The 13,037-nt window shown below is 42.2% G+C and overlaps 1 protein-coding gene across 2 annotated transcripts in view; it reads left to right on the forward strand.

Moving 5' to 3' along the window:
• The window catches only part of klhl10 (kelch like family member 10), a 32,088-nt gene extending 21,193 nt beyond the window's left edge, over window positions 1–10,895 (forward strand). Inside the window, exons 5-6 of one of the 2 annotated variants that reach the window (NM_001015101.2) lie at window positions 9,085–9,207; window positions 9,268–10,895. In NM_001015101.2, the coding sequence (NP_001015101.2) occupies window positions 9,085–9,207; window positions 9,268–10,575 (1,431 nt within the window). In that variant the 3' untranslated portion in view covers window positions 10,576–10,895. The remainder of the gene's footprint in view (window positions 1–9,084; window positions 9,208–9,267) is intronic. The other variant, NM_001015100.2, reaches the window with a different exon arrangement.
• The last annotated feature ends 2,142 nt before the right edge of the window (window positions 10,896–13,037 follow it).

A 13,037-nucleotide genomic window follows, 5' to 3' on the forward strand; every position in this document is an offset into this window, starting at 1 on the left:
GGCAGTTTGTACATTGTACAGGAGCGTTACGTTTGTGCGGCTCTTCTACCGTGATCCTACGGTGCAGAAGGAGCTGGAGTTTGTAAATTGGGTGAACCTCGTTTTTTCTAGGAGGCTTGTTTTCTGGTTCAAGCTCAATCTTGAAGAGTGGTTGGGGCTGCCTGTTTCTGTTGATATTGAACACGCTTTTGGCGTAAAATCCCTTTTCCCTTAGCGCCTCAGTTATCTCTTCGGGCGTAACATCAGACTCAATGCCCTTCAGGACTACTTGCAGGCCCTTGCTGCTTTTAAGCTGGTAGGTGTAGAAGCCTATTTTTTTGTGCGGTAAAATAGTTTGTGACTTTTCTGTAGTCGCCCCCCGTTTTCGTCTGAAGTTTGATTTCATTGATAGTACCGTGCTGCAAAGCAACTACGAAACGTCCTCAGAGAACTTCGAAGCAACTTTTTTGAGCAGAAACTAGCTAGTATGGACTACACAGTGGATGCTGGATACTCGCTATGGAAATGCACCAAGTCCCTTAAAAGACAGCCGTTTAGACAGGTTCCTATAAGGTGTCCGGGAGGCGAACTTGCTAAAAATGAAGAGGAGCAGGCTAATTGTTTTGCAAATCATCTGGAGACAAGGTTCACCCACTTCCAATTCGCTACAACGGAGCAGTATCAAGAGACGCTTGATAGCCTAGAGACACCTCTGCAAATGTCACTACCCATTAAGCCCATCAGGGTTGAGGAAATTGTCGAAGCTATCAAATCTCTTCCGTTAAAGAAGTCTCCTGGCATCGACAACGTTTGCAATGCCACACTAAAAGCACTACCTGTTTGAGCAATTCTCTACTTGGCGCTGATATATAATGCCATACTCAGGGTGCAGTTTTTCCCAAAGCAGTGGAAAATGGCAGCAATCCTAATGATACATAAGCCTGGTAAACCTGAAGAGAGCCCTGAATCGTACCGACCCATAAGTCTTTTATCTTCGCTATCCAAGTTATGGGAACGACTGATTGCCAACAGATTAAATGACATTATGACCGAGCGCCGTATCCTGCCGGATCATCAGTTTGGCTTTCGTCAGGGACACAGTACTGTGGAGCAGGTACACAGACTGACAAAACATATCCTTCAGGCCTTTGATGATAAGGAATACTGCAATGCTGTGTTCATTGACATGCAACAGGCATTCGATAGGGTCTGGCATGACGGCCTTATCAGCAAAGTTAAAAAGTTATTCCCAGCACCATACTATGGAGTCCTAAAATCATACTTGGAAGATCGGAGTTTCATGGTCAGGGTCAGAAACTCCTACTCGATTCCCCGCGTTATGAGAGCTGGAGTTCCGCAGGGCAGCGTACTGGGACCGTTGCTCTACTCAGTATTTACTGCAGATCTGCCCTGCCCAAACGCCTATCATATGGCAGATCCCAGGAAGGCCCTTCTTGCTACGTACGCTGACGATATTGCCCTGCTGTACAGCTCTAATTGTTGCAACGAGGCAGCAAGGGGTCTCCAAGAGTACCTCACCACTCTGGCTGCATGGTGCAAAAGATGGAATTTAAAGGTCAATCCGCAAAAGACCATCAATCCCTGCTTCACCTTGAAGACCTTAAGTCCCGTCACCGCACCCATAGAGCTGGAAGGTGTAATCCTAGATCAACCTTCACAGGCTAAGTACCTCGGGATTACCCTTGATAAACGGTTGACTTTCGGCCCGCACCTGAAAGCTACGACTCGGAGATGTTATCAAAGGATGCAACAACTTCGATGGCTGTTAAACAGAAAAAGCACCATGACACTGAGAGCCAAAAGAGCAGTCTACGTCCACTGCGTAGCCCCGATCTGGCTGTACGGAATACAGATCTGGGGTATTGCAGCAAAATCCAACTACAACCGCATTCAGGTATTGCAAAATCGTGCCATGCGTGCAATTACAGACTGCCCATACTATGTACGTGGCACTACCCTTCACCGTGATCTGAATCTTCATACAGTGGAACAGCAGATCTCCAGGCACACCAGCAGATATAGTGATAGACTAAGACGACACCACAGTATACTTGCTAGACGCTTACTCCCTGCTAGGCCTCTAAGGAGATTAAAAAGGAAGGGTTTCGCCAAAACACTTGGACAACCCTAAAGACCCCCTCGAAATATGAGACATAGTTGTAAGTCCTCACATGTTTAGTGAGAGGTTTGGTTTTATCATTTATATGTTAATTGCGCTGTTATGTTACTGTTACTGCATTGTATTGATTCATCGCTTCTAAATAAATAAAAAAAAAAAAAAAAAAAAAATTGATAGTACCTCTTACGAGGGGAATTATATGAAAGCTATCTTTTCCAATAAGGCCAATCAAAGTATTTACAAGACCGCTTGTGCTCTTCTCGCGGATGTATATTGGCGGAGGCTTTGTTTTCTTCGGTTCGATATCAACGGATCCCAGCGGCACGTCCTCAGCGGTATCTACCAGCAAGGCAAATCTGTTGGTATTTGCAGGGGCTACATTTTTGATCAAGGTAGAGTTGTCGCGTTTATTTTTCGGCTTGTTTCCCAAATCTGAATTTTCCGGGCTGAGCTTTCGCTTTATTGTAATGTAGCGGTCCATTCCAGTCTGCCAGGTCGACCCAGCTTTTTTGTTTACGTTTTCGTTTTGTTTTGCTGGCAGTGCAGCAGTACCGTTTATTGCTTGCGGTTTTGCTTTCGCTGACTTAGTCAGACCGTGAGCGGGTGCAGCCGATGACGAGGTAGAGCGGGCTGTCGGTCCCTCTCCAGCTGTTGTTGTTGGAGGTAGCGGGGCTTCTGTCGGAGCCAGTAGAGCGGGAGAGCAGGAGCGCGCTCTTTCTTGATTTGTTGGCAGAAGAAGGTTTCCTGGGCTATGGGTTATTGACCGCTCGATGTCTGCGTTTGGGATTGTCGGGCTGTCGGTCCCTCTCCAGCTGTTGTTGTTGGAGGTAGCGGGGCTTCTGTCGGAGCCAGTAGAGCGGGAGAGCAGGAGCGCGCTCTTTCTTGATTTGTTGGCAGAAGAAGGTTTCCTGGGCTATGGGTTATTGACCGCTCGATGTCTGCGTTTGGGATTGTCGGTGAAACGTAGGAGAAGTACGCGTTGTTGCGTTGAATTGAGAGCCGGCGTTCGTCATTCTCGCGCTGACGCTGAGCGCGAGTGTCGCTCTGACTCATAGTTTTATTATTTAAGATAACAAATCACTATATATTTAAGCGATCTTGCATCGCATAGAGCGTCTCTTTCGCTTTCGGATTTTTTATTTAGATTATTTTATTTGGCGTTCACTTCACTCAAAACAACCGATTTTGTGCGGAGCACGATAAAAACGTCTTCACACGTCGGCGATCGAAAGTTGTTTTTTGTAGTTATATAAGTTATAAATAAAAGCATTTTGTCCACCCCCCACTCTAACGCCCTTAGACCGTCTAAAACTGCCACGCCCACACTTTTGCAAAATGTTTTGATATTTTTTCATAATTTTATAACTCGTGATAATTTCTATTGACTTGACAAAAAAACTTTTTGCCACGACCACTCTAACGCCCCAAAGCAGCCAAACTGTTCACGGCCACACTTGTATCTTATTTTATTCCCAAATATCTATCGATATCCCAGAAATGATGATGAAATTATGATATTTTTCCGTTAGCATTCAAACTAGCTGAGTAAGGGGTACCTGATAGTAGGGGAACTCGACTCGAACTCTTTTACCACCATACTATGCGGCAAAATATCACCAGAACATATGGTCGAAAACAGCTCATTTGGGACGGCTATTTTTATTGATGAAATGTTACTAGCGTTAATTTTTCCACTTTTGTATTATATTGATTTGTCTTGTATATAAAACTAGGCATCAGATGATGTTGACGATGCCCTGCTGATTGTATTTCTGAAGGGCCAACATGTGCCGGTAGTCCGGACTCAATATTTACTTGTGTTGGTAATCTTGACAGGTGGAATCACTGGTTATAAAAACCAGTGCAGACAAATCGGAATTTTTAGCAATCCCAAGCTGGACTCTCTCCTCGAAGGATTGATCGGATTGCACCACCCCCCACGAGCAGTGGAACAGTCAGCCCGGACGCAGAGCAACAAACTAGAGATGTCATCATCCAGTGGTGGATCGCCCAGCAGAGTCCGACGCAAAATCCGACACAATATCCGACTAAATATCTCTCTCCGTTTGGAAGTAATTCATTTTGGCCACAAAAAGGTACCTTTCAGCCTATAGTGCGTCCTTATGGCCTTCGTTCCGTCTTGAGGGGGGAGGAGTTATCGGTGACGGCACAAGATGGCCTGTCATCATGATTAGTCATTAGGCATTCGGGGAGTGCAGACGTGTTTCGTGCTGCTCTCCAACTAATGTAAAATTAACATCACAAAATCAGTGAAATTAAAATGCAAAACAAAACTCGTGAGCAACGTCAACGTGAACAAGTCGAGCGTAAGCTCTCTTCAATAAAAAAAAACGCGTATTTCTCGTTCGTTTCTACGGAAACGCTCAAGCCCTCCAAGCGCATTTGGAGCGAAGATTGCGCTTCCCCAATGCCGCAACCAACAACAAATTACACACAAACTTCGTTAACCATTGTAGGCAAGCCTACTCTCGTAAGCCTAGTAACTACCAGCACGGTTGCCTCTCTCACAACTGCAATCGTATAGACAATAACCGCAACAGTCTCCTCAACTCAAACGATTCAGTCAACGACCTCACTGACTTTTGCATTACACGCAAAACAATTAACAGCTACAATTACCGATTTACGTGAGTCAAAGAGCAATCCAAGTGGCCGTCCGAATTCGGTCATGCAGACTGGTATGGATCGTACGTTTTTGTAAGACGTAAATGGAGTCTGCAACACACAACAGTTAACAGAGCCAAAATAAATTGTGGTAAAACTACTACTATAAAAACAATAATAAAACAATAAAAACATCTTTCCATTGCACATGGAAACATTGCAGAAAACGCAAGCGAAACTAAAGCCTCTCAAAAACCAAAGCCTCCACCAATATAAATCCGAGAGATTATTACGAACTCACTGGTTAATAAAATAGTTTAGCTTATCGGAAATAATAATTTGCACGTTATACCTCTAAGAAGAGGAAAAATTCAAGAAACTAAGCTTCAGGTAAAAGGTAAGTTTTTAGGTAAACCGAGGACCGGTTACATGCGGTTTCGAAGTTTTTAAACGTAAACGGCAAAAAATATTACACGTACCAACTCAAAAGCAGTAAAGGGCTGCAAGTGGTACTAAAAGGCATTGGGCCTGATGTCACTGAAGTTGCGAATGCACTTCACGAAAAGGGCTTTAAATTTAAGTCGGATAGAACGCAGCCATCATCCTACAGACCAATAAGTCTTTCATGCATCTCTAAGCTCTTTGAAAAATTACTCATCATTCGAATACAAGCACACCTGCAAACTCGTAACACAGTTCCATTGCATCAATTTGGATTCCGCAAAATCATGGAACAATTGAACGAATGAACAGAATAGCAACAGAGATCAGAACTTCTTTTGAGCACATGGAATACTTCACAGCCGTATTTCTCGACGTCGCCCAAGCATTCGACATTCGACGAGTGTGGTTGAAGGGCCTGATGTATAAAATAAAAACACTCCTTCCACCAAATACACACAAGCTGCTCGAATCTTATCTTTTCAAAAGAAAATTTGCTGTAAGGTGCAATGCAAATACTTTCGAGGACCGTGTCCCTCAGGGTAGCGTTCTTGGTCCGACACTGTATTTCCTATACACAGCTGACATCCCTATAAGTGATCGAACAACACTATAAACTTTTGCTGATGACACCCCAATTCTCAGCCGATCGAAATGCCATCTGCAAGCATCAGCGCACCTGGCTGCTCAGCTAACTATTGTTTATCAAGTGCAAGGTGCGGTTATAAAACACAGTTCTAAAACCAATATGGACATATGGATGTCAACTATGGGGCAATGCATGGAACAGCAACATTGAAATAATACAACGAGCACAATCAAAAATCCTGCGAACAATAACTGGACAATAACAATAACTGAAATTGTCCAGCAGAAGGCTAAATACCTAAACCGACTTGCAACGCATCCAAATCAATTGACCAAATCACATATAGAAGTGAATAATCACTCGAGTTACCATGCCCAGCATTAACCCCCCTCAACAACCATCTCCGCCTATGAAGCCCGCCCGGTAGGCGACATCAGCAAAGTGCCAACGCTGTATATATATACAGTTTGTCAAGAAACTGTTTACACACTGTGAAATAAGTTGAATTTTTGACTTTAAAGCTAAAAATAAAGGGTTTTTTGCTTAATTAAACGCAATTTTTTTATAAAATATAATTAAACAATATTTATTTTACTTATAAATCAAAAAACAAATTAAAAATATTAAATATACAAGAAAATAAACAACAAATTCCAAGTTTACACACTTTTGAGACTGTCAAGAAACTCTTTACACAAAACACTAAATCGAAGTTTAAACCTAAATTTTTTAATTATTTTATTAAAATTTTAAAAGTTTTGGTATGTAGTATGTTCCCTATTGGCTTTAGCTACAAGTTGAAGCCTTTTTTTCATGGATTGGACAAGTTTTTGCAGGTCATATTCAAACGGGATCTTTTCACACTCTTCGACTATTACAGTCATAAGCTGTTGTTGTGTTTTAAGTCCCTTTTTGCCACCTTCTTCTTTAAGTAGGTCCACAAATTTTCAATGGGGTTCAGATCAGGACTCCGAGGGGGCGTATCGATCACTTTACCACAGTTATTAGGGCGCCAGGTGCGTACATTGCACTCTTTATGTTTCTGATCATGTCCTGGTAAAACTTAAAATTTGGCTTGTTGTTGCTAACCAGACTAATTTTTTCTACACTGGCCTTCAAATTTGTTTTTTAACATTTCTAGATATTGCACGGCATTTATTGTGCTCTCAATTAAAGCTAGTTTTCCCACTCCACGGCTGGTGATACAGCCCCACACCATCAGTGACATTTTTCCAAATTTTATCGTTGGAATGATATTTTGTTTTTCTAGCGCACTCAACGGTTTGCGCCATACTCTGCTTGGCCCGTCGTTATAAAAGAGCATCATTTTTGTTTCGTCACAAAATATGACGTCATCCCAGTACTCTTCCGCATGATCCATCATGCTCACGGCGAATTAATGACGCTTTTCCATATTGGCATCTGATAGCAAAGGGTTTTTCCTTGCAAATCTTGAAGAGTACCTATGGCGTAGGATGACTTGGCGCACAGTTTCGTGTGACACAGTTAGGTGACATTCTTCCCTGATATCCTGAGCAAGTGATCTGACCGAGATTCAGGGGTTCGCAATCACTTTTCGCATAATAAGGCGGTCTACTCGCTTGTTAATTTTGGTTTTCCGCCCACCACCACTCTTAGGTTCAAGCCTGCCCTCTTTTCCCGCACGATTTAAAATATTATAGACGGTCTTACGGGATACAGGAAACATTTATACTAATTCTGAAAAAGATTTTCCCAACTGGTGGTTATAGTTTATTAATTGGGTAACTTCAAAAGCCAATCTCTTTCCAGGCATTTCATTAAATTTAATAATTCGCTTTAAGCACGTTAGATCAACAAAATTTCACAAGCAAAGTGAAAAAATTGCAATAGAAGCGTTGTAAAAAGGAATGCAAAAGACAAAAATAACGGAAAAATCGAGTTCGTTCTAAGAAAAAGAGCAAAACAAAGTGGGAAAACAAAATGTGTAAAGAGTTTCTTGACACTCTCAAAAGTGTGTAAACTTGAAATTTGTTGTTTATTTTCTTGTATATTTGATATATTGAATTTGTTTTTTAATTTATAAGTAAAATAAATATTGTTTAATTATATTTCATAAAAAAATTTCGTTTAATTAAGCAAAAAACCCTTAATTTTGACCTTTAAAGTCAAAAATTCTACTTATTTCACGGTGTGTAAACAGTTTCTTGACAAACTGTATATTGATCACGAGCTACCATGCCAGCATAGCCTCGTCCCCCGCTACCTGAAACTCTGTTGCACCCGATGATGAAATCGGCATGAACACACACACACACACATATTCACACATACTGCGTGGTGGCGACGCTCTCGACGTTGAAATTAACATGAACCTACACACACACATACACACTGCGTAATCGCGACGTCCTCGTCTAGACTCGCTATCTAGAACTAACGGGATCAAAAGCACTGCTGCTTGCCCGTGCGTATACATTAAGAATAAAGCTTTCATCATTCTTGATCTTGACACCAAACCGAGCAGTTGATTTATTTAAAGTGGCAAATATATATAACCTACATATAAGTACACAATAAAGTCATTATTGACTCCCATCACATCAGCCTGGGCAGCAACTAACTAAGAGTAGAGAAAGGAGGACCCCCGATCCAACGGAGGCACCCGTAACTCTCGCGCCTCCAACGTAACGATTCACCTGCCCAGATCCCAAGACCTACTGCCATTTAGTACAACTTTATAATTAAGTGAGTGGATTAAGATTTGTAAACTTATTGTTAGTTTCTATATACCTAGAGAAGATTCAATAAAATTTCACCACCCCTAAAAAAACCTCTCCCCCGAAACCCCCACGAGCAGTGACCCATATATGGAAAGTTCAACCCGTACATAGAGCAACAAACTAGGAAAGTCATCAACCAGGATTCAGAATTCGCAGCAGCAATAAATTGTACACTGTACACTATGCTAATCTGGAAGTATTTTGACAGATCCAGTTGATCAAGGAAAGACTCTTTTCGATTTAATTTAAAACAAAAACCTCAAAGAACTACCAGGATTGTAATTGCCACCCCTCGCAAGATGTTAGTCTTGCGCTTAAGTATACTAATTTGAAACGCCTCTCTCACAAACTTTAGAACATTTTTCTATTTTAGTATTTTCGATTTTAGTATTTTCCAATTTCAACCGACATACCAAGAGAATTTTTTATTTCTGCTTCCCACTACAACTACCTGTTTTATAAAATTCTTACCAGGGGTTAGTGCACCTTCGTGTTTTTTAATTTTTTTATTAATTCAAAATATATCAATATCGGTTATCAATTTATAGTGCTTCATGGAAGAGGTTAAGGAACACCCATACGTCTTAGAATGTGAAGCCGCTAAGCCACTGATCGTTGACACCTTTAAATTTATGTACGACCTGGACTTTTTGAATCCTCAGGCAGACGAGGTATTGTTAATTTTTTCACTTTCTACCAATACAACACTACATTTTTTTATTTAACCCAAGCTTACCACTCCACCACTGGCAATGCCAAGGCTACCGCACGAAGTCATCTTTGCCATAGGCGGCTGGAGCGGTGGCACCTCAAAAGGTTGCATCGAGACTTATGACACGAGGGCAGATAGATGGGTAACCATTAACGCAGAGGATCCTGCTGGTCCCCGTGCGTATCATGGAACCGCAGTGCTGGGTTTCAAAATATTCTCGATTGGCGGATATGATGGCGTAGAGTATTTCAACACATGCCGAGTTTTTGACGCGGTAAAAAAAAAATGGAACGAAATCGCACCGATGCATTGCAGGCGCTGCTACGTAAGTGTAACAGAGTTAAATGGAATGATATATGCAATCGGCGGCTACGACGGGCATAACCGGCTGAACACTGTGGAGCGGTATAATCCAAGGACCAACCAATGGTCCGTTATCCCACCAATGAACATGCAACGCTCTGATGCCAGCGCCTGTACTTTGCAAGAACGCATATATGCTACAGGGGGATTTAACGGCCAGGAATGCCTAGACAGCGCCGAGTATTATGACCCTGTAACCAACGTTTGGACTAGAATACCTAACATGAATCATCGTCGGTCTGGAGTGAGCTGCGTGGCCTTTAGAAACCAGCTTTACGTTATCGGCGGCTTTAACGGCACAGCGCGTCTATCTACCGGAGAACGCTTTGATCCGGACACGCAAACTTGGCACTTCATTCGTGAAATGAACCACTCCCGCAGTAACTTCGGGCTAGAGATTATTGACGATATGATCTTCGCTATAGGCGGCTTTAACGGCGTCTCGACGATCTCTCATACGGAATGCTATGTAGCCGAAACAGACGAATGGATGGAAGCCACAGATATGAATATTGTTCGTTCCGCCTTGTCTGCCAATAACATAGCTGGGCTTCCAAACAAGCGAGACTATATACACAAAGAGCGGGATCGCCTGATGGAGGAGCGGCGTCAGCGTCTTATGGCAACCGCCATGGCTCGGGAGAATGTAGGACACGGCAATGCCTCGCAGATGTTAGTGGAACACAATGACGGAGCCATGGACGACTACGAAAGTCCTGATGAAGTAGATGAGACTGATGAGCAAGAGCAATCAGCACGCATAAGCCGGACTATACCACCCTCTGTAGGGCTTCCAAACCCAGCAGTTGCTGCTGAAACGATACGAGATCAATCTCAATTGGTGTCCACTGCTCAACTTAATAGAGTAATGGAGGATCGCGGTATGGACAACAATAGGAGCAATCGTGTGCAACTGCGTAATCAACGCCATGGCTCGCATCATGAAATTCGTCGTCGTACATAGGAGTTAGCGTCAAAATCTGGATCGGATACCAAAAAAAAACATATTCTTCATAAGAGTGCAGATAAAGCGTTAGCGTGTGGCAAGATTTCTTCATCCTTATAAACCCACGTCCGTTAAACCCATTTTTCGAAACATTTACACGAAGAAAAAAACACAAGGTTAAGTGTGCTTTTGCCAATTTACCAAATTAACAATATAAGACTCGGAAATTTCAATTTTAAATTAAATTATCAAGAAATTACACAATCAAAATAACTCAAGTTCACATCTAAATTTAACGCAATATTTTAAATAAAGCATTACTAATTTGCAGAAAACCACTATGCACACAAAATATTTTATTATTTCTTTGTTTTCACCGTTAGCGATTTGATATATCTGACACCGAAAAAGTATTGGTCTGTAAAAAACAAAAAGGTAAATGTCCGCCTATACTTTCTCCAATGACCGAAAATGATCTTGCTAAACATTTAGGTTCGAGACATGAAAAAAGAAACAAAGGGAAATGAAATGATTTCTTTCATTTGTGGCTGTGCAGCTAGAACAGGCTTTTCCCAGGGCATAGTTTTCCCCGTGCCACACAGTTAGCAAGCATCGATAACTATCGACGTCTTACGACCGTACATACCTACGATTTCTAATAAGCATGTGGTGCGTTCCCTTGTTTAAGTAAACGTAAATATAATTATGGACTAATTCTAACATTGATTGTCGTGTGCTTTTGGAATAGTCAAATTAGAATGTTTAGGAAGCCTCTAAGGTCTAGCAAACACCGTGGTGACTTTCCCCGCAATTGGCGGTGCTTATGAAGACTGCACTACATGGACGTATTTACATGCATTGGGTTACCTAATCCTGAGGAGAAAAGACGGGATGTGCGAACCAAACGTGAGTGTTTCTTGTATTTCCAACATACCTTTTGCGACCCAAATCTAGCGGCAGTTAAGCTGCCCGACGACGACAATTCGGGCTCTCGGTTTACTCCGGCTTGTTTGACAAGATCGAGGTATGCTTTACAAACTATTAACAAGAAGAAAACTAAGCTTTATTGAATTATATATTTCAGCCTCAGAAGGGTATCGGGTGACGGCCGTTGAAAACAGTCGACGTTTCGGAATAGCCAAGAAATCTACGTGAGTCAAGGGAGTTTGCCCCGGAAGACTCCAACGAACGTGGCGCCCTGCGCTCAGCTACTTATATACTTGGAACGGACTCACCGGCGGTATCGAGATCGCCTCAGGAAAGATGATGGATTGAGATCCTGACTCCAAAATGCCTGGTGGACGGGTAAGTTCGCAATTCTGTAGCGGCGAGGTTAAGGGCGAACTTGCTCCAAGTAATATATATTTTGCCGAATGTCAATGTAAATTTACCCGAGGCTGTGTGTAATTTCACACACAGATAATTTAATTTGCTTTTACCAATATTATCTATTTTTAAGCTTAAATTGAAATTAATTAAAATTTCGAATGATTGATCGTATTTAAGTTGATTGCCGATAGCTGAACTTCATTGGGCCTATGTTTAGGCTACGACACCGAATGAATTGGACCACTTACTTGCAGAGCGAAGAGCCCAACGCTAAGCCAAAAGAAAGAGCTTGCAAGGCTAGCCTATGTGCTTCTTTGTGGCGTGGGGACTCACGGGAATGAAGTACATTACTATAAAGAAAAATATCAGTTAATAAGGAACATTTTTATATGTAAGAACGACAAAAGTATAGTCGACCAAACATTGACTGGACCAGTTCTTATAAAATTCACCCATTGCAAGGCGATAGTGGACAACGTACAATACGATGCTGTGGAGAGGCTTGGCACAGAATTGAAGTCGGGTAAAAACGATTACGAACTGAGGATGGAGGAAATGAAAACAAAAATACAGATCAACAAGATACAGTGGGGAACCACGATTCATACAACAACGACTTACACGATGCTCGGCATACTATTGATAGTAGTATTCGTTGTGGCATGTGGCAAAGAATATAACAATTTTTACACCAGAGACTACACCACATGCACCCTTCACATCAACCATAGCTTCACCTGCTACGGTAGCAGCAACTTTATCCCCGCTGTGGACGGTAGTTCAGTCTGAGAGGGGAGGAGTTACCGCCTCAGCATTCACCCTCGGTGGTCCCCGGCCAAAGCCGCCTGAACAACCAGAGCTCTAGAGGGCACCAAGAAGTACTATGTTGCGGCCCACTTAAACGCTGAGACATAGTATCACTTACATTCGAAAAGCTGCATCGGCGATCACTTGAACGGTGAGTCTTTGTATCGTTTAGCACTAGAGACACTGAATCGATCCAAACATCGACGCTTAACGACTCCAAACGGCCCCTTGTACCAAACCAAACTGTAAAGTAAGAGAAAGAAATAAAAAAGAATTCATTCAGACCTTTTTGTCTGGAAATCAACATCTCACTACTAACTCCCGAACCTACGCAAGGAGTAAAC

The sequence above is a fragment of the Drosophila melanogaster genome (genome assembly GCF_000001215.4).
Source record: "Drosophila melanogaster Unmapped_Scaffold_8_D1580_D1567 sequence".
NCBI classification, from domain to species: Eukaryota; Metazoa; Arthropoda; class Insecta; order Diptera; family Drosophilidae; genus Drosophila; species Drosophila melanogaster.